Source organism: Numida meleagris, chromosome 17 (assembly GCF_002078875.1).
Source record: "Numida meleagris isolate 19003 breed g44 Domestic line chromosome 17, NumMel1.0, whole genome shotgun sequence".
Taxonomy (NCBI): domain Eukaryota; kingdom Metazoa; phylum Chordata; class Aves; order Galliformes; family Numididae; genus Numida; species Numida meleagris.
The window spans coordinates 7,318,487-7,342,541 of NC_034425.1; the positions used below are offsets into that span (position 1 = coordinate 7,318,487).

At 46.8% G+C, this 24,055-nt stretch overlaps 1 protein-coding gene and 1 long non-coding RNA gene across 5 annotated transcripts in view; one reads left to right on the forward strand and one right to left on the reverse strand.

Moving 5' to 3' along the window:
- LOC110407453 lies at positions 587 to 5,305 on the reverse strand. 4 transcript variants are annotated; one of them, XR_002443900.1, is made up of 4 exons: positions 5,220 to 5,305; positions 3,960 to 4,029; positions 1,586 to 2,779; positions 587 to 1,395 (listed from the first exon to the last, which is right to left on the reverse strand). It is a non-coding gene; the product is annotated as an uncharacterized LOC110407453 (long non-coding RNA). The 4 variants fall into 4 exon arrangements; XR_002443901.1 differs by having other exon boundaries at positions 1,586 to 2,175; positions 2,269 to 4,029; XR_002443902.1 differs by having other exon boundaries at positions 1,586 to 1,807; positions 2,062 to 4,029.
- The window catches only part of CACNG4 (calcium voltage-gated channel auxiliary subunit gamma 4), a 39,571-nt gene continuing 20,101 nt past the window's right edge, over positions 4,586 to 24,055 (forward strand). Inside the window, exon 1 of the mRNA XM_021415173.1 lies at positions 4,586 to 5,443. Coding sequence (XP_021270848.1) covers positions 5,221 to 5,443 — 223 coding nt within the window. The 5' untranslated portion in view covers positions 4,586 to 5,220. The remainder of the gene's footprint in view (positions 5,444 to 24,055) is intronic.

Consider the following 24,055-nt stretch of genomic DNA (forward strand, 5'->3'; position numbering starts at 1 on the left):
TTCCCTTCAGGTCCAAGGAGAGGGAGCATCAGTTTGAAGAGGATTTTTGTGTCTTTTTTTTTTTTTTTTAAGGAATATTAAAGACCGAAATGTTTCGTCGTTTGTGGGGTGATTAGAAATTGGTGCTGAGGAATGCTGGCAGCGAGCAGCAGGATGTGCGTGCGGAGGCTCTGAGAGCTCAGATGTGCAATCAGTCACGGTACTGCCCGACTCCTGTTTCATCTTTTAGGCTGTCTGAAGTCATGTACACTGGTGTGGAGTAACAGCATGTGTGGTTTTGAACGGTATAAACAGCCTGCTGTTGGGGTATGCACAGGTACGTCATTATTCCTTGGAACTGCCTGACAATGGATGGACTGAGAGAAACCCACTGGAATTTTTTTCATTGCTTTTTCCTCCCACATTGTCCCATGCTCCCTGTGTATTCCCAAGGAGAAATCACCCTGCACTTCTGTTCTCTCTGGACACTGCCCTGAGTATGAGCGCAGTGCTTTGTCTGGATGAGCCCTGGCTCAGCACATTTGTTTCTCCATCATCAGAAAGATAACGGGATCTTTCCCCATGCTTCAAGCTGATCTGTTGTGCTAGAAATTTCTGGTAGCTTCCCATTGGCATGCTGTCTCCAAGTCCTCTGAAATGGACCACAAAATGGAGGCTCTTGCCCTATTAACTCCTCGTTCTTTCTCCCAGTCCCTTTGTCACTCTTCTTAACACCTTATGAGAAACCCCCACCCATCATGTTACCTTCTGCTCCAGATAATCCTCAACGCAGCATCTAACACTGCAGCGGAATTTTCAGCCATTAGGACATGGACAAGAGGTGGGACTTGGGAGGCAAACTCACATCACAGGTAATGGACGCAGTGAACTTTAGATCTGAGAGATGTGTGCAATATGAGTTCATTCTGTAGCTGAATGTGAGCACTACTGATATTTAATCTTAGCAGGAGGGATGAGCATTTGAAGGACAAGCATTCACAAATTGCTCTGACATTTGACATGGTCAAGAAAGTAAAAGGCTGATATTCCATTTCTCCATTGTCAGAAAGATAATGAGTTTTGTGACTATTGGTACTATGGGAAAAATACAGCCTAGGTAGAGTAAAATGCGTGAGAGCTGCTATACATTTTACATAAACTGCACATATTTTGTTCTTTTGATGGCCCCATTCAAACACAGCATGCCCATCCTTTTTAATTTTCTGGTTTGCTGTGCAAGTCTGTAGCAAAAGAGTCTTTTCATTTTTCAAAATGAAAAACGGTTTTCTTCAAATTATTTATAGAAAGAGCAGTGCTGTCATCAAGTCTGTCTCATCATATCATTCTTGGATATCAATTCCTGAGCTCGGATGACAAACCATGGCAGCTACTTTTCCAATAGCAGCATCTGGCTTCCTGGCAAAATCAAAATGCAGTTATCTGAAAAGCTACAGAGTGGCTTCTGAGCACATTTATTTATTAGAAAGCAGTTGTGTTGCTTCACTTCCCATGACTAAGCCAAGGAATATTTAATATATTAAAAGGAATGATAGAATCATGGCCAAGATGTTGCCCCTCAAGTGGCAAGCGAGTGACAATATTTTACCTTTAAGACGACCGTTCCTGTGGCTCTGGAGGATGCTGAAACTACTGATGCTGACTTAAGATGATCTTTCATAGGGCTAAAGAAGAAATTCAGCCTTCTTAAACAAAACTCAAGTTCACCTTCCTCTAGACTCAGCTCCATGAAATGTGATGGTGACTTCTGCCAATCTTCCCATGCTGGAGGAAGCAGAGTATGGTCCTCCAAGACGAAGGACACCACCTCCTTGAAATACACAGTTAAGAGTAATACAGGGAATAGGTGGGTCAATGGGTCACATACACACAATGCCTCAGAAGTGAACTCAGCAGTTGCTTTGCCACAAACCCTCTCTATGAGCTCAGTGTCATTTGTAAGTAGCTCTGGAAGTAATCTCCCAGTGTGATTCAGTGGAGATCATGTTAACCTGAAACATCTGAACCAAAGCATATGAAAATATAGCTCCATGAGCAACTTTAATCTTTCTTCCTTACACATACCTGTGCCATAACTGATACCTTCTGCCACGTCCTATCTTCCTGCAAGGTTCTTTGCTGGAGTGGAGATCTTTGTGCCCATGAAGCTCCGCTGAAGCAAATCCCGTTTCTTCAGTTCTTCATATGCAGCATAATCCAAATGAAATGCTTCAGGATGATTGATTTCCTAATACCAGTATCAGATTAGATAGAAGAGATATAAAGACCTACCTGTAGGAGATGGCAACAACCAACGATACTGATGTGCTCATAGCTTTAGGATGTTGCTAGATGCTGAAAGTCATTCTTACATGCATAGGGCTAAAAGCTGGGAAAGGACGAGGGGAACGAGATACCTGTTCCAGGCTTTGGAGGCCATTAGGCTGTATCTACATCAAAAGCTCTGTTTAACTGATTTTCATTCTGAGAAAGTACTCCCTGGAGCTTTTCTTGAGCAATTTCCAAAAGTTTCTTTTAGTGAAATTCTAGGCATTCTGGTGTTACTTTTCTAGATGATAATTTAAAAGAAAAAAAAAAAAAGCCTGGTGTATTGAATGCAATGCCTGACATTTAGCAGCAGAAGCAGTCATCCCAAATGGTAACACGGTGTGGTTCTTTCTCTCCTTCTGATAGCAGCACTGTCTCTCGGGTAAGACTTCGTTAATGACAGCTCTCACTGAATTCAGTTCAATCCAAAGTTTCACCTCCAAAATAACATTTCTGCTTCAAGTTTTTGTTTCTCCTGTGAAAAATACATTTATGGGCATGGACACTTGCAATGTAAAATCTGTGGGGGTGAGGGGAGCTAAACTACAGGGAGAAGATGTGGGGCTTTTTCTTCTCCTTGTCATGAGCTCCTGTATCTTTCTGAGCTTAGAACAACTGGGTCTTAATTTTCACTGAGGATGGAGGATGCCACTGTGGTGCACAACACCCTGCCGAGGCTGTTCCACTGCGAAACTCTATGGCAGCATCATAAGGCTGTGCCATAAGCAAAGTCTGCAAGTCAAATGTTTCATGATGGGCAACCGTTACGACATACAGAGGGTCAAATAGCCTTCACATTTAAGGAAAGAATACATGCTTTTTTGCTACTGAGGAGCATAAGCACTTTTGCCTTCCTTCCGCCACGATTGGAGATTATTCAATGGTGGGATTTAATGAATTCAAAATCCTTAGAAAATCACTAGAGCCAGACATCAATGCAAAATACTCCACCAGCTCTCAGTAGTGGAATATAATATTAGCTCTCCCACAATCTACTTCATGCATTTCAAAAGAATAGAGAACATTTTTAAACTAAAGAAGATAGCTTGGGCAGAAAATGATTGCCTGTCTTGGGTGCCTCTCTGTAACCCTTTCAGAGCCTGAGATTTCTCTCAGGGCAACAGGAGCAGCAGTTCTCTTTGCAAAAATGCTGGGGGGGAGGGGAGAGGACCAAGACTTTGTTAATGAGTTCTGTTAATGCGCTGTTATCTCACGCAACCAATAGGGCTGTACGAGGTGGAAAGCCCTGCAGCTGCGTACCCCTTTCTGCTGGCAGAGGATGCTCCAAGCCCACCAGACCAGATGCCCCATCCTGCTCCTGTTGCAGTTCTGAGTGGGAAGGATGGGGCTATTTCTGCCCCCGAGCAGCAGCGTGGCCGTGGCTACATCTCATCCAGCCTCCCCTGCTCCTCACTGGGAGAGCTGGCCGTGGGCAATACAAATAAATAATATTAATTAAGGCTCAATTGGTTTAAAAAGCTGTGGAAATGGCTTCTCTCCTGCTGTTTCAGTATCTCATTTTCCCTTCCCGGCCAAAGCCCCAAAGCACACAGGTACAAACATATATTTTAAATGAGAAATTTGTTGAACCTCATTAAATTTAAATGCTTGATTCAGTTTTTCTGAACGAGGCTTCGCTCTGCTTTTCAGCTTACCTGCCTTCATTCTTCCATCCCTAATGGAGATATCAATTCGGAGGGTGATTTTGCAAAGGCACTATTGGACCTATAACCACAATGGGAAAGTAAAGCCTAATTTATATGCTTAAACCTAACATAACTTTGGAGCTCTTCTGCGTTTATAGGCTTTGCGTCTGAGCAAGTTTCCAAGGCTCTGTGAAATAAAGACCAGCCTTTAATTTGTGTTTGCTTTCTGCTTTCCCAGCTTTTATGAAAAGGAAGAGCAGCGGAAAGGCATCGCCGCAGCGGAGCCACGCAGGCACCTGCACCATCCACGCGCTGCTCGGAAGAGAGCTGCATTTCTTGAGGTTTGTAGCTCTCGTCCTCCCACTCCCTGATTCATATACATCACCCGGTGAGCTGCCACGCTCCCTTCACACGCATGCATTAGCTGATCAGAAGGCTCCCATTCATCTGCCTTGTCACTGGATGAGGTGGGGGCAGGACCGACTTGTCAGCGCAGTGATGGGAGTCGGGGCTGCGAGGAGGGGGAACGCGGTGACAAATTTAGATGTTTCTCCTCATGGTTTTCCAAAAGGAAATATTTTCAGGCTCTGTTTTTTTGGTTTTTTTTTTTTTTTTTTTTTTTTTTTTTTCTTTTTTCTTTTTTCTTTTCCCGAGCAGGAGACAATCAGCAAGCCATTCACTTGCCTACACCCCCCTTGTGTCACTAAGAGCAGAGCGAGGCTGCGGGAGGAAACCCATTTGGCTGCGCTGCAGTTCCCGACCGCACGGTACCCCGAGGGCTGCGCACCCCTCTCCCGCTCGCATTCCGCCCTCGCCGCGGCACTTTCCGGGGAAGGAAGGGGCAGAGGGCAGGGGGAGGGCCGGGGCTGGGGGCTCGGAGATGAGCTCCCCGGGCTGTGCCGTTCGCTGAGCCCCGGACCTCCCCTCGCTGCTCTGACCCCCGCGGAGCCGCGACTTCAGCCGTGGCGTCGCACTCCCCGCGCGATGCTCCGGCCCTGGAGGGGCTGCAGTCTCCCACCCCCAGAAGCCACCGGGCGGGCGGCACCGCGGGGCCGGGCGGCTCCTGCCCTCCCCGGGGCGGGGCGAAGCGGAACGGTGCGCGGCCGTGCGGCGGAGCTCAGCCCCGTGGCGGCTGGAGGGCGGCTCCCCCCATCCCCATCCCCATCCCAGCCGCCTCCGCCCCCCGCCCCGTGACTCGGCTCTGCCTCCCGCGGGCGGCGGCGGCTGCCGGGCGGTGTCGTGCGGCCCCGTGCGGGGACTATGAAGCACCATGGTGTGGTGTGACCGTGGCGTCCAGATGCTGCTGACCACGGTGGGAGCTTTCGCCGCTTTCAGCCTCATGGCCATCGCCATCGGTACCGACTACTGGCTGTACTCCAGCGCGCACATCTGCAACGGCACCAACATCACGACGGACGAAGCGCAGGGGCCGCCGAGGAAAGCGAGGGGCGACCTCACGCATTCGGGGCTCTGGAGGATCTGCTGCCTCGAAGGTACCGGGGGCCGCGCCGCGACCGGGGGGGGTGAAGCAACTTCCCGGGGGCAGCGGCTGTGCCCGGAGCCCACGGGCAGAGCTCCGCCGGAGCAGCGCCGCTGTCTCGGACACGGCCGAGGAGGAGGATGGCGTTGCCGTGGCAACCGGCATCTCCGAGATTGCCATGGGAACGGGCGGCGGGATGCGAAGCTCGGCCCGGGGGAGCTGTGCCCGGGGGGCGGTTCCCCCCCCACCTCCCAGTGCATCCCATACCCATGGGCTGCGGGGATCTGGGGGGCTGCGTGCAGGTTGGGGGCTTTGGGGGCTTCCGGGCTCTGCAGGCTTCAAGGCTGGGGACCCACCAGGCTTTGGCCTTGGGGGGCTGGGGGTTCGGCCGCAGCTCTTCGGTAGGACAGCGGGAACACAAGTTCCTCCTGCATACCTTCAGAGGCACCAGAACCGGCTGGAGGATGTTGCTGCTGTTTTAGTGCTTCAGCGTGGGTTCGGGATTACTTAGCCCAGCCTAAGGGTCAGGCACAGAACAACGTTAACAAATAGAAGGATTTGTGGCATATGGCTGAGGTGGGCAGAGGGACACCCCGCTCCCCACAGAGCCCAAACACGTGGCTCCGTCCCTGAAAAGGGAGTTGTTGTAGAGAAGGTGCAGCGGGTAACTGCTGGGACAAAGAAGCACATGGGTGTGTGGAAGAACTGGCGTAGCTGATAGCAAAGCCCAGATGGGAGCCAACATCTGCCAAGTGAGCGCGCAGAGCTGTGACTGTGGGACATCAGCACATCCACAGCGCTGGGTGCGGGCAGCGGAACAGCACCAGCCCCATTGCAGCTGTGCAGGATGAAGGCAGCACACACTGCTGGCATTCACAGAGCTGCTTTGGGGCTCGTGGGGGTGGAGGACACCCGAGTCTGTCTTGCCACAGTAATGCACTTGGCGTGTCGGTCTCAGTGCACCTCATTCAGTCAGCGCAACGTAGCACATGTGAACTTTACAGACCTGGGCTCCTGCTTTATTCTAAGTGACAGATGGCTCAGCCCAGCCAGTCCGGCTGTTTTCTGAGGTTTTTCCTTAGGAAAAAAAGCTGTGGAATTGCAAGAACACCTCATTGCCACATCTCTTGTAATCTTCTCCTTGTTCTAACCATCTGAGGCTACAGCGTAACGAACATTTCTCACTTAAACCATCACATTTGCTACCTCATGATAATGTAAAATGGCTGTAGGATGCATAAATATTTTCAGCCAAAAATAAGGAGAAAGAATTACAGAAATGTGAAGTTCTGTTGGTGATAATAACACTTGGCTTTGTAGCTCATAAAGGAAACGTCCCTCTTGGCATGGGCTTTTCTGACACCTGGGAGATGTGGGTTTGCCTCTGAGTGCACCTGTGTTTGTGTGGGTGATGCTGAGCGCCCTCCACCTGCCCCAAATCTGGTGGTCTTTGCTGAGTTGTTGGAGTGCCCCAGGCTCTGTATGTCAAAGCAAAAAAGTGTGTGGGAATGGTGCATTGCTGGGCTGGGCCTGTCCTCTCTGGGAGAAACCTGAGTTTACCGTGGTCCTCCAGGAATCTCATTCATCGGAACAAAGTGCAGCTTTGGCTGAAGGCAGGGGGATTTTTGCCTGGATTTCCACTGGGCTTAAGTCAGAACTCTGTAAAATAAGGAGTCGGTGAGGTTGTGAGGCAGGGGCAGTGCTGCATGCGGAGTGAGGCTCTGATCCCTGCGCTCACTGCACGCACTGGGCAGCGCCTTTGCCTGCTGAGCACGTTTTGTTGGCAAGAGAATTTGTGGGAAGATCGCAGTATGCAGGTGGACCTTAAACCCTCACCACTTCAGGAGACCAAAGTGTTCCATGTGACCCCTCCATCCAACAGCAATCGAGCTTTTTTTTTTTCTCTTTTCCAAAATTCAAGTGCTCTTAATCAAATTACAAAGTTGTCCAATATGTGCTCAGAATGAATAATCTGAAAAAAAAAAACATCATCTGCTCACCAATATGAGAAGCAGAGACCGCATTCTTTCTCACTCTTTCTGTGCCATCTCTCTTTCTAAGAACAATAGGTAGATACATGAAGATATTAATGTTCTAGACCGCACTGTGGGACTTTGATTTCAAGATGGAAAGGTTCCTTTGTTTCATGAGATGAAGTAACCATTTCTGGAAGCAAATTGAAGGCAGCACCCCCTGGGTTGCTTCAGCACGTCGCTCACCCTGAGTGGATGGGTCTGTTAGTGAAATCGATGTAATAATTACAACTCCGAGGAGATACACAGCAAGAAAATAATTTCAGTTATAGATTTTTACATATGATTAAATGGTCTGTCTTCAAACCTATTTTTAGGACAATCTTTGTGTGTTTTGGAATAATAATTATAAAAGCCTACTTAATTTATTGTAATGGTCTGAAGTACCACTTCACTCATCTCAAAAAAGACATCTTTAAGACATAAATGTGCAAAAGCAGGAAGTATCTTGAACAGCCTCTTCTATTGCTATTGACATGAATAAAGCGTTACACAGAGCAAATTTCGGATCGGTTGAAATTTTCCATTAAAATGCTTCTGAACTATATCCAAAAAACAATCTGCATTCTGTATACAGGTGGTCACCTGTTTGGTATCCCAGAGTCCAGGATTTCAAACAGAATTAATGGAGTAAAATGGAAAAGAGCCTTCCCAGCAAACCAGTAGGCGTCCCTCAACATTTTTCTGTTTTTCATCTTTGGGATAACACTTTACAAGAAATTAACATCATAATGATGACTGAAGGGATACAGTTTAGGACTCCAGCATATTGTCCTCTTTCGGAGCTGCAGCTGTCCCGGGGACAAAGTCATGTTTTAGTACTCATAGTGGTACTACTACGGAGCTTAGTGACTCAAGAAGCAGCACCAATGATACATCGGTTCAAGTCTCACCTGTACCATCCCAGTTTTGTTCTTTTAGTGTGTTTGTCAGAGGTGGAAGTAGGAGGCTCAGCGAGTGGCTTTTAAGCAATAGCAGTATTCCTGCATGGATTGAAGACTTGCAGCTAAGGTCATTACTTAGGTAGGAAACTGTTTACGATAGTTCTTGGTACTAATGTGGATATGGCAGAACTGGATAGCATTCAATCAAGCCTTTGCAGTGGAGCTCAGTGAAATGAGCAAGGGGCTCTCTGGCAAAGTTGGGTTTTGGTTTCCTGGGGCTACCACAAACGCATGGTAACTGCAGTTTTGACGGCTAAAGACAAATCACTGGAGAGAGAAGTTTCTGATGAAGTCCTCGTGTGTCTGTCTTGACTATACCTGAAGTCTGCATCCCAGCATAGGATAATATTAATAGGAGCAAATCAGCCCCATTTCACGTGGCTGAATAATCCCTTCGTGGCCAAGCTGACTTGAAGGATTTCACCTCTATAATTTTCCAGCAGCCCCTATTCCCACGGTAAATGCCCAGCACTACCATGTGAGCCCCACACAGTCTTACTCACAGGAGGATCTGCTATTAAAGTATTTGCTCAGGAAAAAAAGGATTTTAAAGCACCGCTTTATCCACTGAAACTGCTTATCTTCATGAACAATCATGCTGAAGTTAATAGGACTGCTCAAACTGGGAGCTCTGCAGGCCCCATGACATCTAGATATGAAATCAAGTAATGTACTTGTAATTTAAATTTATTCAAAGAGTATTTTATTAAACACTTCAGAATATGAATTGCTTTGAATCCATTGTGTCTACTGCACTCAGTATTCCCTGTTTGCCGTTTATTTTTAAGTGGTGCTGTTGGCCATTGAATTCACGTGGAACCATTTGTCCAGGCAGCTGAAACGTTTGCAAGCAGAGAGAAGGATTGGGGAAATCAGTTACAACTTGAAAACTTGCACAAATGCCCATTTGCACAATTCTTTGCAAGTCGTCTGGCTTGGATGAAGCCTCACACACATGGGGGCGGTGGCGCGTGCATAGTCTTGAAAACAAAATAAAAATGCTTACACAAATGTTTGAGGCAAGCGAAGAAGGGAAGGCTGCCGTCTGTCCATACTACTGCAAATTAATGGTTCATCCAAAAAGAATGAATATTCTCTAGTACTGTCAAAGCAATGCGAGGAAGTGTTAGCCTCACCACGACTTGTAAGGATGCAAGCTTTATATTCAAGTGTTATCGCCAAAGCTGTATTTGTCTAAGAGCAAATTTTGTATCACCGTAATATCAGTCAAGACCTGCTTTGGAGAATAAATCCACAGGCACGAGGATGGTTGGACTTAGGTGAACTATTATCCAGAAGTCTTTCCAAACGAATTTAAACACGTTAGAGAAGGGTTTCTCTGAGCTTCTGCCCCTGTTTTCATTCTTCCTTCCATACATTCTGCTCACATCATCTCGTTTCCTTGGTAAAACACGTGCTGGGAAAGAGCTCGTGCTGCACTGATTGTTTTTAAATGCAATCTTCAGAGCTCCACCGACATCTTTTCAGCAGTGTTTGAAGCAGTGGGGTTTTGTCAGAAAGTGATTGAGTGATTCTTGACAGCCTCGTTAGGTTAATTTCTTTCTGTTGTGTTCCATTTGCTGGAGAGAGAGCTTCTGAGTTTGGAGCGATCTTTAGGGAAGCAGAGTTCAATCTCTTTAAAATATGTTCCACAGTAAAACATATTTTAAAATACTGAGTTGTTTTTTTTTTTTTTGCTGGAGGAACTGTCAGCAGAAGCTGGGCTAGGGGATTAGCTATTCTCTTTAACAAAAATAAAATACAGATCTCTTAAATACACCTCCTTGAACATGAGTAACAGAAGTTCTCAAATGGCTGTATTGATGTAGCACAACAGCCACTCTTCCTGAGACGCTGTATGAAACAGAGATCTGAAGCTAATTGACTGAATATATGTCACTTTAATGAATTAATTTGCTTTCTTGAACATGATCTACTATATAGCCGACAGGGAGCTATCAGGCTACACAAGAGCTTTGGTTTTTCTCTGTGGCTTTCAGCATGCCAGCTAGCCCAACGCAAAACTTGGAACCCAAAGACTTTCTGTGCATTAGCGATACTCCCCGAAGGCTGTAAACCCATGAAAGCAAATTTGTAATCCAGCTGTAAAGCTTTCTCATCTGTGCAAGATGTAATGTGGATAATAGGCGCTTTTACCTACGTTTCAGAATCGTCATGTGAAGAGTCGGGGATGTGCTGGGCCACGCGGGCGTGCTACCTGTGGCTGCGGTGCGCTAGAGCTGCTTTTTTCACTCTGCATATAATCACACTGCGTGCTGCAGCTGGCTGACAGATGGCATTAGTGGTAGCATCTGTCAAAGCCATAGTAAGTCATTTTGGGGTTCTCGGTGACCTTTGCGATGTAACGTAATGTAATCTTTGGGCTCCTTCCAGCTGCCATTACCTTTTACTGACCCTTCCGCCGTGGGCTTTTATTACTTATTTTAGATCCTGGCAGGAGCTCGCAGCCATTGCACCTCCTCAGGGCTGGCCCTGCCTCCTGGCAGCTCTGCTGACCCTCGCTGGGATCAATTGGTAAAAGAGGCAAACGTGACAATGTGCTTTTGTTCCCGTAACATTTCAGCGTAGTAATTATTTTTCCGGTGGGTGCTGCTGTGTGTGCCGTGTCAGCCTGTGTTACTTCTGCTCATGTCGTGCTGCTGAACCTGTAGCTTTGGTCACGGTCTGGCAGGTGCAAAACACGTGACCCCCCCTCAAAAGCTGGGGGACAAGGAGTGTGTGTGCGATATCTCCAATCTGTATTTATGTGCATGTTTACAGAAAGGGAGAAAAAAGAAGGCTGTGAGAAGAAGGTTCTGAGGACCCTGGTCGAGTTGTAGATGTCCTTGTTCATTGCAGAGGATTTGGGCTAGATGACCTTTAAGGATCCCTTCCAACTCAAGCAATTCTATGATTCTATGCTTCTATGAAATTGCAGGAGGAACCTTTCCTAATCCTTCTGGCGCAGAGTACTTGTGCCCTCGGTGTAACCTGGTCCATCACTGACACCTCTGTGCACCCAGATGCTGGGCTGGTGGCTGTGGGGTCGGTGTGCGAGGGGCAGAGCGGTGACTTCTGCATCCCAGAAATGGCAATGGAGAGGCAGGAGGAGGTTGGGTTTTGTTGCATCAGCTGTACGACCGGGGGCCAGCGCTTTAGCTCCCCGTCCCTGGCTGGAGGGTAACTGTGCTGCTTCCCATCCACCATGCTCTCATACTGATGATAAAAGGAAAAAGACAATGTGGAGAAAGTGGGACGCGGCGGTAGGGCTGCCCAGCTCCGAAAAGGTGTATGAACTCGGGTTTAACTGGTTTTGAAGCATTTTGCTTGCAACTTATGTTTTATACATGCAACGTTTTGTGTTCAAGCATGTCTTCCTTGAGGGACAGGATTAAGCCTGGTTCTCCACCTACGTAAAGTTAAACTGCTTTCTAGGAAGCTGGTGGAATTGTGCCAATAGGAAGCCAATAGAAGAGGAGGGATCGTAGATCTGCCCCTTCCATTGGACCTTTTCCTGCTGCTGTGGCTCTTCTGAGCCAAGAATCGTCTCAGGAAATAAATCATACTTTCTAACATCTTTGTCACCCTGAGAAACTGGTCCTGCTTCAAAGCATTACTTTGTGCTTGCCTTCATTTTGGATTTCTGTGTAGTGGTATTTATTATGTCTCAGACTTACGGCTCGGCGTCCAAATTCTTACCAACAGATGGCAAGGCAGGATGCACAGGAGTAGTAAAATAAACAGGATAAATGCACAACTGCCCATATGTCTGAGAGGCTGCTACACATTTATGACTTCAGAACAAAAGGATGTTTCTGTAGAGAGCTCTAATGCCATGCAGGGCCTCTCTCTGTTTTTTACCTCGTGTCTCACTTCTTTGGCATATTTTGACCAGTTAAATTACAATGTATTTTGTCCTCCCTCTTCCATTCCCAGACAGTTGTTGCCTTTATTTATTTGTTTTCGCTCCCAAAGAATATCAATTTATTTTACCTTAAATATTTAGTGGTGAAGGGTGGCTCTTCCCCAGACTTTGGCTCGTGTATTTTCTTTCAGAGCACTGGTTTTGCTGTGTGGAGGGGCACACTGAGGTGCTGGGGACTGGAGCAGAATTTCAGATTGTGACTTTCCCTATATTGGGGTTTATTATAATACTAATGATATGTGGCCTCTCTATTCTCTCAAAATAGTAAGCCTCAGGGCAAGCTGCCTGCAGGATGGATGGCCTGGTCCGGGCAGATTTCAGCTAGATTTCCCTTTAAATCTGGGGGCATTTTTGCCAGTTGTTGCATGCTGTGGGTCAAATGCAATGAAATCATTGGAGCAGCTCTTGATGTAGCCTGGCAGATAGTCCAGCCCCTCTTCCTCCTCCTTCCTGTGGCATCCAGCAGTCTGAACATCTTTGTTCTCTTTCTCTTTTTCTCTCTCCTTGCTGAAATGTTACAACTTTCCTTCTGTTGAAAAGGCATCTTCTAAATTAGCTTTCCAACCGTGGTGTGAGAGTCTGCCTTTAGAAAACTGGTAGCTGCTGCCCCAGGTTGAAATCCAGGATTTTTAATTTTCTTAACTCCCAAGCGCCTCCGTGCCCTCCTGCTGATGAAGAAAACAACAACGTGTGATCATATACCTGTCTGAAGGTATCAGATTGAGGTTCTCTCTTCTCTCCCCATCAGATTTGCTTTCCCATGTGTTCCTCCGTGCTTTTGCTTGCTGAGAACTTCCCAGCAGCACGGTGAGTGCTTCTTCAATAGAACGGAGCCGCATTTGTCAGCCATGGCATGTAAAGGAGCACTGCATTGTGCACTGACATAACACCAAGAGGTGGACAAAGGAGCAACGCAGTACGGAATCACAGGATTTCCTGTGCAGATTGCCAGGCACCGATATGAATTAACCTCTTTTATTGTTCTTTCTCAAGCATTATCCCCCCTTTTAATTGCTGTTTTGGAACTGTGCCATTTAGTTCTGCCCTTTGAATGCTTCTCACTCAGCCAGTCCCATTAGCTCACTGCTGCCAAATACTTCAAAGATATTCATGGGTGACAAGCACCCAGTCCGGCTGGGAGGGGCACCAGGCCACCGAGTGGTTGCCACCCACATTTAGCTGCTCAGCTTTTTTTCTGATTAGCTAATAACTGTTCTAAGCCTCTGCCAGTCCCGTACCAGAGGTTTCAGATCCATTTTTCTCCCGTTTATCTGTTTTAAATGATACAATTTAGTGTGGAATATGGATGGCTGTACATTTTCTCTTGTCCAAAAGTATGGCATTCAATAATGCTGGGATTGTTATTGCGTCTTACTTGCTTCCCAGAGGCACAGTTTATCTATTGTTGCTGCAAGGCATTTGAAAAGGAACCATGGCATGTCACAATTATGACTTGAAATAGGATCTTGCCAGGGGTACATTGCCTAAATATAATCAAATCTAAAAGACAACTTATTGCATATACCTATCTTCGAGCTGCATGCACCTATCTCATTGCTCGCTGAATATCAATGACAGCTATTCCCAACACATTGGATATTTTTTTTTCCTAAGAATTGCAGGCCCCGGCATTCAGCTGCACAGAGGCAACCACTGCCTTGTCACATTTAGGCTATTTTCAAAGGCAGCTGGGTCTGAAAGTTAGATATGCTCCTTTTTAAGTCGCTCGGTAATGGCAATAGTGGGATTTAATCATCTTCGTCCAATGGATCTCATGGACTCAGGTAAACCACAACAATGCTTTACATACTCACGTGGATTTTAATGCAGAATTGGTTACTGTTGGTTTCTTTGTGTGTTAGTGCATGTTTAGAAAGCTGGTGAAACATCAAGTAATAATATGTGGCACTGCATTTTTACCCACGTGGATTTTTACCCATATTTGACCACAGGGAGATAACCACCTGACGTAGGCCCAGCCACCAATGGCTTGTTCTCTGCAATCTGAGCTCAGCAACGTTATTAACCCTTTGAGGAGATTAAACATTTGCAGAATACTGAAGTTCTCCTTAGTAGACTGAAGATTTGCTTCAGAGGTTGATGCGTGTTTCTCTTTTGCTGTGCACATTTTGCTGCACTCTTGCCCTTGCCTTTAGCACTGGCAAATGCAAAGAATCTGGGAGGTGCTTTGGGATCCTTAAAGATGCGAGACCTGAAATAAAACTTGTAGCATTTAGGAGTACAGCAAGGTGCTGCATTCTCAGTATCACTTCTAATTATAGCCATTCAAGCAATTCATTTGCAATGTCCTGCTATGATAGTGCTTATTAAAATAGAATCCTCTTTATAGTTCGGTAGCAAATTAAGAGCAAAAAATAGCTATTCCATTCCATCTAGTACCTTTGAAAGAGGTTTACCTTCATAACTTGCTTTCTAGGGATATTTCGCCTGTTTTTACCTGTGCTCCTGGTCTGATTATAATAACTTACTTCATGTCTCTTGGTAGCCAGTTCCCAGCGACCTTTTCCTCACTTTATTTTAATTTCTGTATATAAACAGCAGCGTTCAAACTGCAGACAGTCTTTGGACACAGCAGCAGAACCCCGTAGAGAAGGGAAACCAGGCCAGCTATTTTCCACCCGCACTCTGAGTCACACCGGGGCTCTGGAGCTGAACCCAGGGCACGTGGTTGGGGATGGGGAGCGCGATGCCGGCCCCTCCTGGCTGCGGTGCTGGCTGCAGCTCCCACGGGCTGACCCTCTCCTGGTGTGGCTGCCGTGCCCCAGGAGGGCTGAGCAAGTGGTTGCAGCTGGACAGAATATGGGTCTGCAGTTACTAATGCTGATTTTAGAGCAGGAATGCGCACCTGTGTCAGTTGCCAACTGGCACCGTGTTCAGCAAAAAATGCGTGTGTGAGCCCGGCATTAAAAGAGGCATAAGAATTAGCGTGTATCAAACATGTCATTAGACACGTGCCTGGTAGACATAATGTAGGATAATGAACACGACCGTAAGAATAAATTAATAACTGAAAATATTTTTTATACATATGCGCACTTAAAACAGGATAAGAACCAAGTGACACTTGTGTCACCAGTTTATAATTAAAATGCAGTGCTTGAATGAAAATGTAAGCTTCAATTAGCCAGCACGACCCTGCTTCCGGCTTTACTTCCCACTGAAAAGCAACGATAACAAGCTCACATTTATTATCAGAGTTTTTCCTGGAGCTGTGCACTGAAACATGCTCACATCTGAGCCCTTTCACTGAAGACATTTTTTCGCTTCAGCAGTTTGGCATGCCATACAAAGGCTCTCTGATTTTTAGTGATGTTCACCTCCTCTTACATAAAAATGTTTTCTGTGCATATTATTTGGTTTTAGTTAAAGTCCAGGTGCACGGGTTACTGAAGAACCAAAAGGATGGCTCATCACATAGCACAATGAGTAATTATTGCTGAGCTTCGCTGTATTACACAGACAAATCCCTTCTTGGAGCTCAGCATTGTAGCTGTGAGAGAGGGAGAAAATACCTCCAATCTAGCCCAAAGTGCTACAAGTGTAAGAATAGATCCTCTGCTATATGCTTTGCCCTTTAATTTTTTAACTGTCTCAAGGGACAGAGTTTAACTATTTTGTTTAGAGATGCTATTTTGCATTTTAATTTTACCAGTGGGAAGTTAATACATACATAAATTATGAGGTCTCATCTGTTCCCCTGTTCTCATCCCAGGAGTCTTTCTAGTTAAGCTTTTTGTAAAATGGTTAAATAATACTCTGAGCTTGGCCCCAGCGTTTAGCCAAGATTTATTACCTTGGTTGGTGCAAGACCCGAAGTTCAGTGCTCCACTGCCTGAAACTGAAGCTCCTGGTATCTGCCAGGCAGACAGCTGAGCTCCCCATGTGGGCAGGAGGAAAACCCAGGTGCCTTCAAAGAGCAGCTCTGGAAATGTGTGCTGGATGGGGAGCTGCCTCCACAACCTTGTGGGAGGATGAATGCTGTGCTGCAGCCTGGCTGCTGCTCATCTCTGCAGCCTGGGTCCCTGGCTCGGTGCTCCATGCGAGGGGCAATGCGTTCCTCTTGAGATCCTTGAATTTCCTTTCGAGAACTGCTCACAGCAAGGCTGCCTTCCCAGACATCTATCTCGGAGGGTACTTCAGTGCCAAAAAATCAGAACCTTTTGGTCCAGGGCTTAGCCATCCTGGAAATGTCTGTCACGTCTTGAGGATATGCAGTAGAGTCTAAAATAAGCATGGGGAATGCCTTTATTGATCAGTGCTTAGGGCAGCTGGTGAAAGGGATGCAAGCCTGACCAGCCCCAAAATGGGAACATGCAGCAGGTGAGGCTCAGAATGTATGCTTAGAAAACAGGTCCTCCTGTGGAGGGGGACCGAACATCCACGTGTCTATTCTTTGCAATATTCCCTCTAATACTTCAAGCTATTTCTATGGGCAGCATTATTGTAGGATGTCAAGCTAGAAGATCCCCACTCCCTGTAGATGTGCTCTCAGCTTTGGGCCAGGCAGGGCTGTGCGGTGTGGTTAGAGTCCCCAGGAACTCTTCACGCTGTAACAACTGCAAACCTCCTGGTTTTTCACCGGTGTTATTCGCGTGGGACAGAGTGACCTCTCCAGAAAGCCTTTCCAGCAGCAGCAGCAGCAATCTCTCTCAATAGCATTTAATAACTATCCATGGAGAAAATTACACTCTATTTAAAAGGCCAGAAAAAACATCTCCAGTTTAACTCTGCTGACTTTGGTAGAATTACACCAAAAATGAGTTTTGTCTGACATCCTTTCCCATACTAATGTTCAGTAGCTGGGCTGAAAATGCCTTTCAAAGGCAGATAAACCAGTCTGAATGGTGAAATATTCTTTTAATTTTCCTTCGCATGCATTCTTTTAGGTGTAGTTTGGAAAGCTGCCCTCACGAGAGGCATCCCTTTAAATATTTATACAGCACCAATATGTAGCCACCTTCATACGTTTTTAATGATATGTTCCTTTCTAAATTAACCATTAGGTAACCCTGTTCTATTGCATTCCCTGTTTTACAGTGCTGTTACGCTACCCCTGGAGTGTATTTATTTAGCTGCAGAGCAATGAAGATGTCAAGGCAAGGCCAGGGGCATGATGGAAATTGAATTGTTGGAGCTCCTCCTCGATAGTGCACCCAGCATGCTGCTTGCAAGCCAAGGGGACCAAGGTCTCTGCTCCGCACCAGCCCATAGCCATCCACCCAGGCTTCATTTCTGTAATCGTAGCTCCTGGGATTTAGTGGGGGAAATACTGAAGTGAAACCCAACAGAGATGATCCTTGAGGTCATCCTCCTATGAAGTGCTGCTGATGGGCCTGCAGTGCCACAAGGCTCCTGAAGTTCTCCCTGGAGCAGCAGGGATGCCAGGTGGGTTTCTGGGATTTCCAGAGGCGTTTCTCTTCCATCTCCTCTGCCCATCCCTTGGTCTGTGTTCCTTCATAGGATACAGTGGTATGCTGAGGTGACTGGGATGAAGACCAGTGCTGTAGATGCAGGCAAATATCTTCATCATTTCCTCAGCTCTGATTCAGGCTAAAAACCCGCAGATGAGTACAAGTGTTGGCACAAGCTATCTTGTGTGGGTTTGTAGGAAGATGGGAGTTTGGACTCCTGTTCAATTATACCACGTTATCGTAGCAACGTGGTTTCTGCAGAAGGTGCTTGTGGTTTGTTTCCATTCCGGTTTCTATCCCTCTAAAGAGGAAATGGCAGCACCCTGAGAGTGGGGCTGCAGGACCCAAAGCTGCGCCCGCATCCCAGGTTCGGTGGGATGCATTGCTAGGAGGAGGTGGCAGCAATCTGGGCAGAGCTCCCCTGTGGCCTGGTACACTGAGAGACAGTGAAATTCCCCTTCTGCTGTTTCGTAAAGAAGAGTTGCACATTTCAGGGCAAGAAAACCAATCTTTCCTTCTCTTGCCTGCTAAAGGGGCCTTACCCTGTACTTGTTTTGTAAGCAAGAGCTTTGCTTAAGTCAGTGGAGATTTTGTGTGAGGATAAGGGGCTCAAGGAGCTGCAGAAATGCTGTTGCCTTGGGTCATGGTGTGTTGCAGAGACTGCTCCACGAGCACGCCCCTGTCTGCGATGCAGCTCCACTCCTGCTGTACCGAAGCGGCTGGAGTAAGGACGTCGGTCTCCTCTGCCATATCAGAGGCTTTAAAAAAGCACAGAGGTGTTTTTACGTCTTCTACGTGTGAAATGTGGTGTGATTTGTCTCCAGCCCCGACTCAGTTTGTTTTCCAAACAAAAGCCGTCCGGGCTTGGCGTTCCTGCTGTGTCTCACAGGAAGGTGCCTGGCAGCAGCTGAAATGCAGTGAACTCCTTTCTTCCACCAAGGGAAAATTCTGCAGTAACTTGAGATTCTTCGTTTCGCTGCAGCAGTAATTTTTACTCCATGTTTGCTGCAAATATGGTTAAGCTCTCTCTGTTTTGGAAGCAAGCAGTCAATGCATCTGAAGTGCATACTTGACATATGTTTCTTTTCACATGCTGTCCTCCATTCGTTGCATGTAGCAGATGCTCAGTTTACCACTTCAAATGTATTCGTATTTACTAGAAATTATTCTAGAAAATAGCTGTTTGCAACGAAACATTTCCAGCCCTTCCTCTGGGTGCTGAGAGCTCCTTCTGCAGCTGTCCGGGGTGGCTGCATGCAGATGTTGACAGGTTAATTTGCATTTGAAGAGCTGGATGCAGCGAGCTAAGCGAGCCTTTTTCTTCCCTGCCTCTGAAGCCAGTCACTTAAACACTCCATGCCAAGTTCGGCCCCCGATGCTACTCTTTTTAATTAACTAGAGCAGCATCCAAGCTGAGCTTCGCCCATTGTTAGCTGCCCATTTATTCCGGGGTTGAATTAAGCCCCCTGACTCTGTAAAAGAAAGGGTTATATTCTGAATATTGATCGTACAACAGCGAAATGCAAGGACAGTCCTCGCGCACAGCAAGGCAGCGTGCACAAGCTGGTGTATCTGATTTCCACCACGCAGACCTGCTCCCAGAAACCACAGGCTTAAACCCTCCAGCTGAGGCCCTTGCTTTACCTGGCTGATGCACACCACTGGAGTCAGAAACGTTTTATTAAAAGAAAACCCTGCTATCAAGAGAAATGCACGTCTGGCACTGCTTGATCCATCTTCTTGGAGAGTATGCTTTTCTTTTGTGTAGTTTTGTCTCCTTTAAAATAAGATTGCATAAAGGCTTCCAGCACAAAGACCCAAATTTAGACCTCAGTCCCTCCTGTTGGTAAAGAGAAAGGCACAAGTCTTAATCCACAACCATGCTGTCACCCTTTAAAAGCGGTTGCTCCAGGTCTTTCATGCACCCGATCCATCCACGTTGACTCAAAGCGTGATTTCACAGAGTCCAAAAACCTTCCTGCTGCAGCACACAGACGAGCTAACACCCAAAGAGCTGCAGCCCTGTTGAGACCAAGGCCCATGCACTTTGCTTCCTCTTCGTTTTCTTTCCTTTAGATGTTACAAAACTCTCAGTGAGAGCTGCATGCAGCAGGTATTAGAGCACTGAACTGAACCTGCACAAGCATGGAAAGGCATAACTAAGGCTGTCTTTTTTTTTTTTAACACGAATGTCACTGTGCTTCTGTGCTTCCCTGCCATGCCCCTGCTGGGATCAGCTGTGGGCAGATGCTGCTCTCACTTCTCTCCCATAATCTGGATTGCAGCAGTTCTCCACTTTGCTGCTGCTGGTCCATTTACATCTGCATCTGGGATTGCTTGTCAAGGCTGCCATAGGACAAAGCTGCCCATCTGAAATTTGGTTGCTTCGACCCACTCATAGGCATTACAGCTCACAGAAATAATACGTGGAGCTCAGTCTGCATTTTAGAGCATTAGTGGCAAAATTCTCACTGATCACAGCTGAGCACAAATTAATTAATCACCCCTAATTGTGTATGGGTGAAGTATGTGGAGCCACTGCCTTGCTTCAAGTAAAGCATTTCTTCCGGTCCGCTTGCACCAGGCGTGACGTTTTCCTTAAACATATCTTTTTTTGTTTGTTTGTTTATTTGCAACAATTTAAGGAGAGGCATGGAGAGCTGTGCTGCTAGACAGGCGTGATTCAGGTACCCATGGCGACATGAGATCACTGCACATTGTCACCAACACAAGAAGATTAGATGAGAATAACTAAGAATAGAATTTTTGACCTTCAAGATTTTCTTATCTGGAAACATTATAACCGGATAGCAATGCAACCCAACTTGTCAACACGAAGAAATAAAAGAAAAGTAAAACTAATTTAAAACCCCACAGTGGCAGGGGAATAAATTCATACATTTATCATTTCAGAGGTTCCCATAGCTCCTGCAACTTCTCCTGCAAGGTTTAAATTATTAATATTTTTTTTTTACATTATGTTTACTCTCCTAAGAATGGAATACCATTTACAGAAGCTCATAAGGATGAAAAAAAGCATTTTCCTTTTGTGCTTTAGCTCACACAGTTAATGCACACAAACCCACACCTTTTAGCTTTCTGAAAGCTCGGTTCATACCGGCAGATTGAATTCATTCAATATGCACGAATTTATTTCATAATCCTTAAAGGAAGAAGGATTATTCCTTGAAATGTTACTTGCTGTACATCTCAGGGTTGGCACAAGACCTGACCCGGCCCAGCCCATGGGTCAGTTCTTCACAGCCACTCCCATGCTGGACTCGGAGAGGATTACGTGACACAGCGAGGAACGCCCTCCAAGGGGAGGACAGGCTCTCCAATGGGCCCTCAGAAGTCATGGAATCATAGAATCATTAAGGTTGGGAAAGACCACTAAGATCACCTAGGCCGTCAACCCATCCCTGCTGTGCCCACTAACCATGCCCCTCAAAAGTCAACAGCATTACACCTGCAGAGGATTCTCCTGTTAGGGGGACGTGTGATCTCTGACCACCCTAGGCATGCAGCTCTCACATCTCCGTAGGATGGCTCCTCTGCTCAGGAGGGCTTAGGAACAGATCCCAGAGGGATTTAGGTCTTGCCATGCCTGAGAAGTAGAAACCCAGCTAACAAACCCAGGCCCCCTGTGCAGTGATTGACAGCAAAGAGTCAAACCACAAGCGGGATGGTGTTGGCCTTGCAAAACCTTAGTGCTGGTGTTTCAGGTTCAGCCCGCCCTGAGGATGGCTGTCACTTTGGGACTCACCTGGGTGGCGTGCACCCCCATGGCTGCTGGCCTGGGGCACTGTTTTAGAGCTAAGCATCGCCAGCAGAGCCTTGCCTTCAAGGAGGCTTTGCTGGCCCGCAGCCTGGTGAATTCGCTCCGTGGATCATTAGTGATCTATAATCACTAGGACAACTCTCTGAGAGCTTATTGAGGAGTGAGAGGCCTGATGCATCCGCAGCGCTGCGTGCAGGGAGCTGCTGGAGCTGATATTTCCACACACCGAGTATTTTTAGAGCCATCCTATAGCGCAGAATTTTTAACTTCCATTTCACAGACCTTGAAGCCTGGCAAACTTTCATTAACATTTGATGCCTTGAAGTCATGCAAGGTTTGGGGGAAAAGGGAGGGGAAGGAGGAAAAAGAAAAGCGTGAAGTTTGCAAAGTTGCCTTGAAGCTTAGAAAAAGCCTCCAGTCCCCCCCCTCTCCTTACCAAGTGCTTTTAAGGTACCCAAACCACGCAGAGAGCATAGCCAGAATCCAAAACCATGGCTGTGTGGGAGAGTCCTGTTTAACTGAAAGCTGATTTAAGTTAACATGTTAAATACCTGGAATCTCTCCGGCCCCTGGGGAGATTCGAGCTCTGTTTGAAGAGAGATCCTCACCTTAAAAGGATTATGCTTCTCGTCTTTGTCCATTATTAGACGACTTCACTAATATAGGGCAATTTGGCCCAGAAAGCCCCAAATTATTTATAAACTCTCATGCCTCCATCCTGGAATGGAGACCCTGGGACACAGAGCTGATAAAGGATTTGCTGATGGGAAGCAGAAACTTCAGTCTCCCACTGCACATGCTGCCATTTCTGCTCAGCACAAAGTAAGGCTCTTCTACCCAAATTCACACATGGAGAAAACAGTTCTTCCTTAGCTAGAAGGCAGACTTTCAATGGGAGAGTAAATTATGAGAAACTTCATTTACCCCCCCCCCCCAAAATACACACGCATATGCATCTCTTTGCATGCAACTGAGATTCCTCAAAGGATGCGGGAGTGGGAAGAGGAGACATATTTTTGTCTCCTTGGCAAAAACACATTGGCACCATCTCCCTGAGTTGTAAAGCGTGAGTAAGAACCAGAACGCGGCCCCGTTAAGCGACGCGGGTGTTGGAAAGCTGCCCTTGGGCTGCCTGCCCCTGTCTGCCAGCACGGCTGTGGGGAGGGGGACGCGAGCTGCTGGGGGGCTCAGCGTGGGGACCCCGAGTAGCCACGTGGATGCTGCACGGCTCAGCCCTGTGTATGAAGGGGAGAGGAGCTGTAAATCTCTCCCTGAGCGTGGCAGGGCTCCCGGGCAGGCAGAGCTGCTGTGTACCTCTTGGGAAGGCTCGCCATGGTGGTGACAAGCTGGGCCTCTCCTGCTTTCAAAACTCGGGAGGAAACGTAGTCCCCAGGATGCTGTTATAAGAGGGCAGGCTCTAATCCTCACAGGCACAATACTTAGATATTCAAGGCTAATTAACAATCAGCCCTACAAGGTACAGGAGGTTCAGCCAACAGCTCCCGGCCATGAGCATGTCCCACCCCACCCCATCCGCAGTGGTCGCTCCATACCTTAGAGGTGCTGGAGAGTGGAGAAGGAGCAAAGAGGGAGGGCTGTGATGGAGCCAGGCACACGGCTCATCTGCATGTTGTTAGTGCTTCACAGCAAAAGGAAGAGTCCTCGGTTTTCTCCTCCCAGCTGGACACCTTCCTGGGCACTTCCATGCCATCCTAGGACAGCACAAAGCCAGGAGCATTCCAGTTACAGTGGGAGACATGCCTGCTGCCGATAAGGGCTGGGACTCTCAGATGCATTATTTAAAATCCCAGATTGGATTGCCCAGAGCTATCCCCCGCACTGTCCTTCCCTGAATCAGGAAAAACACTGCATAGTAAAATGCAGTCTGAAGCACCGAAAGAGGGAAGAACTTAAACTTGGAATTCTCAGCAATAAAATATTCATGCATTTGTGCTTTAGTGCATTGTAATTTCGCATGATACGCTTTGCTTTTCAAGACTGACTAGATTAAGGCACTTCTGATTCATTGAACATATTTTCCCAAATGCTTTTTTCCACGAGTATTGTTGGGCCATTGTGCTTAGTGGTATTTATTAGCCAATGTAACATGGAAGCTACATCTTCCACAAACCTGGGAGAAACCTGCTTAAATGTGTTGCTCAATCTCAGCAGAGAAGAAAACAGTTCTAATGAATAATTAAAGCTTAAAGAGGTCATCCTGGTTTTACAGTCTCATTTTTATTTGTCACTGTTTCGCTTGCATTAGAAAATAGAAAGTTTCAGGTGCAGGATCCAAGAGAAATCCCTCCTGCTTGTGTTCATTTAAACAGACCTATTTGGTAACGTCTACATTTTTATTTATGGGGTCATTTGTTAACCGTAAGCATTTAAATCAGTCCCAGGAATTGTAAGCTCCAGGCTCCGAATTCTCATCGGGCAGTGCCTCGTGCCCACACCTCCTGGCAGCACCTCGAGTGCCGACTGCTGGGGGTGCCCAGGGTGCCGTGCAG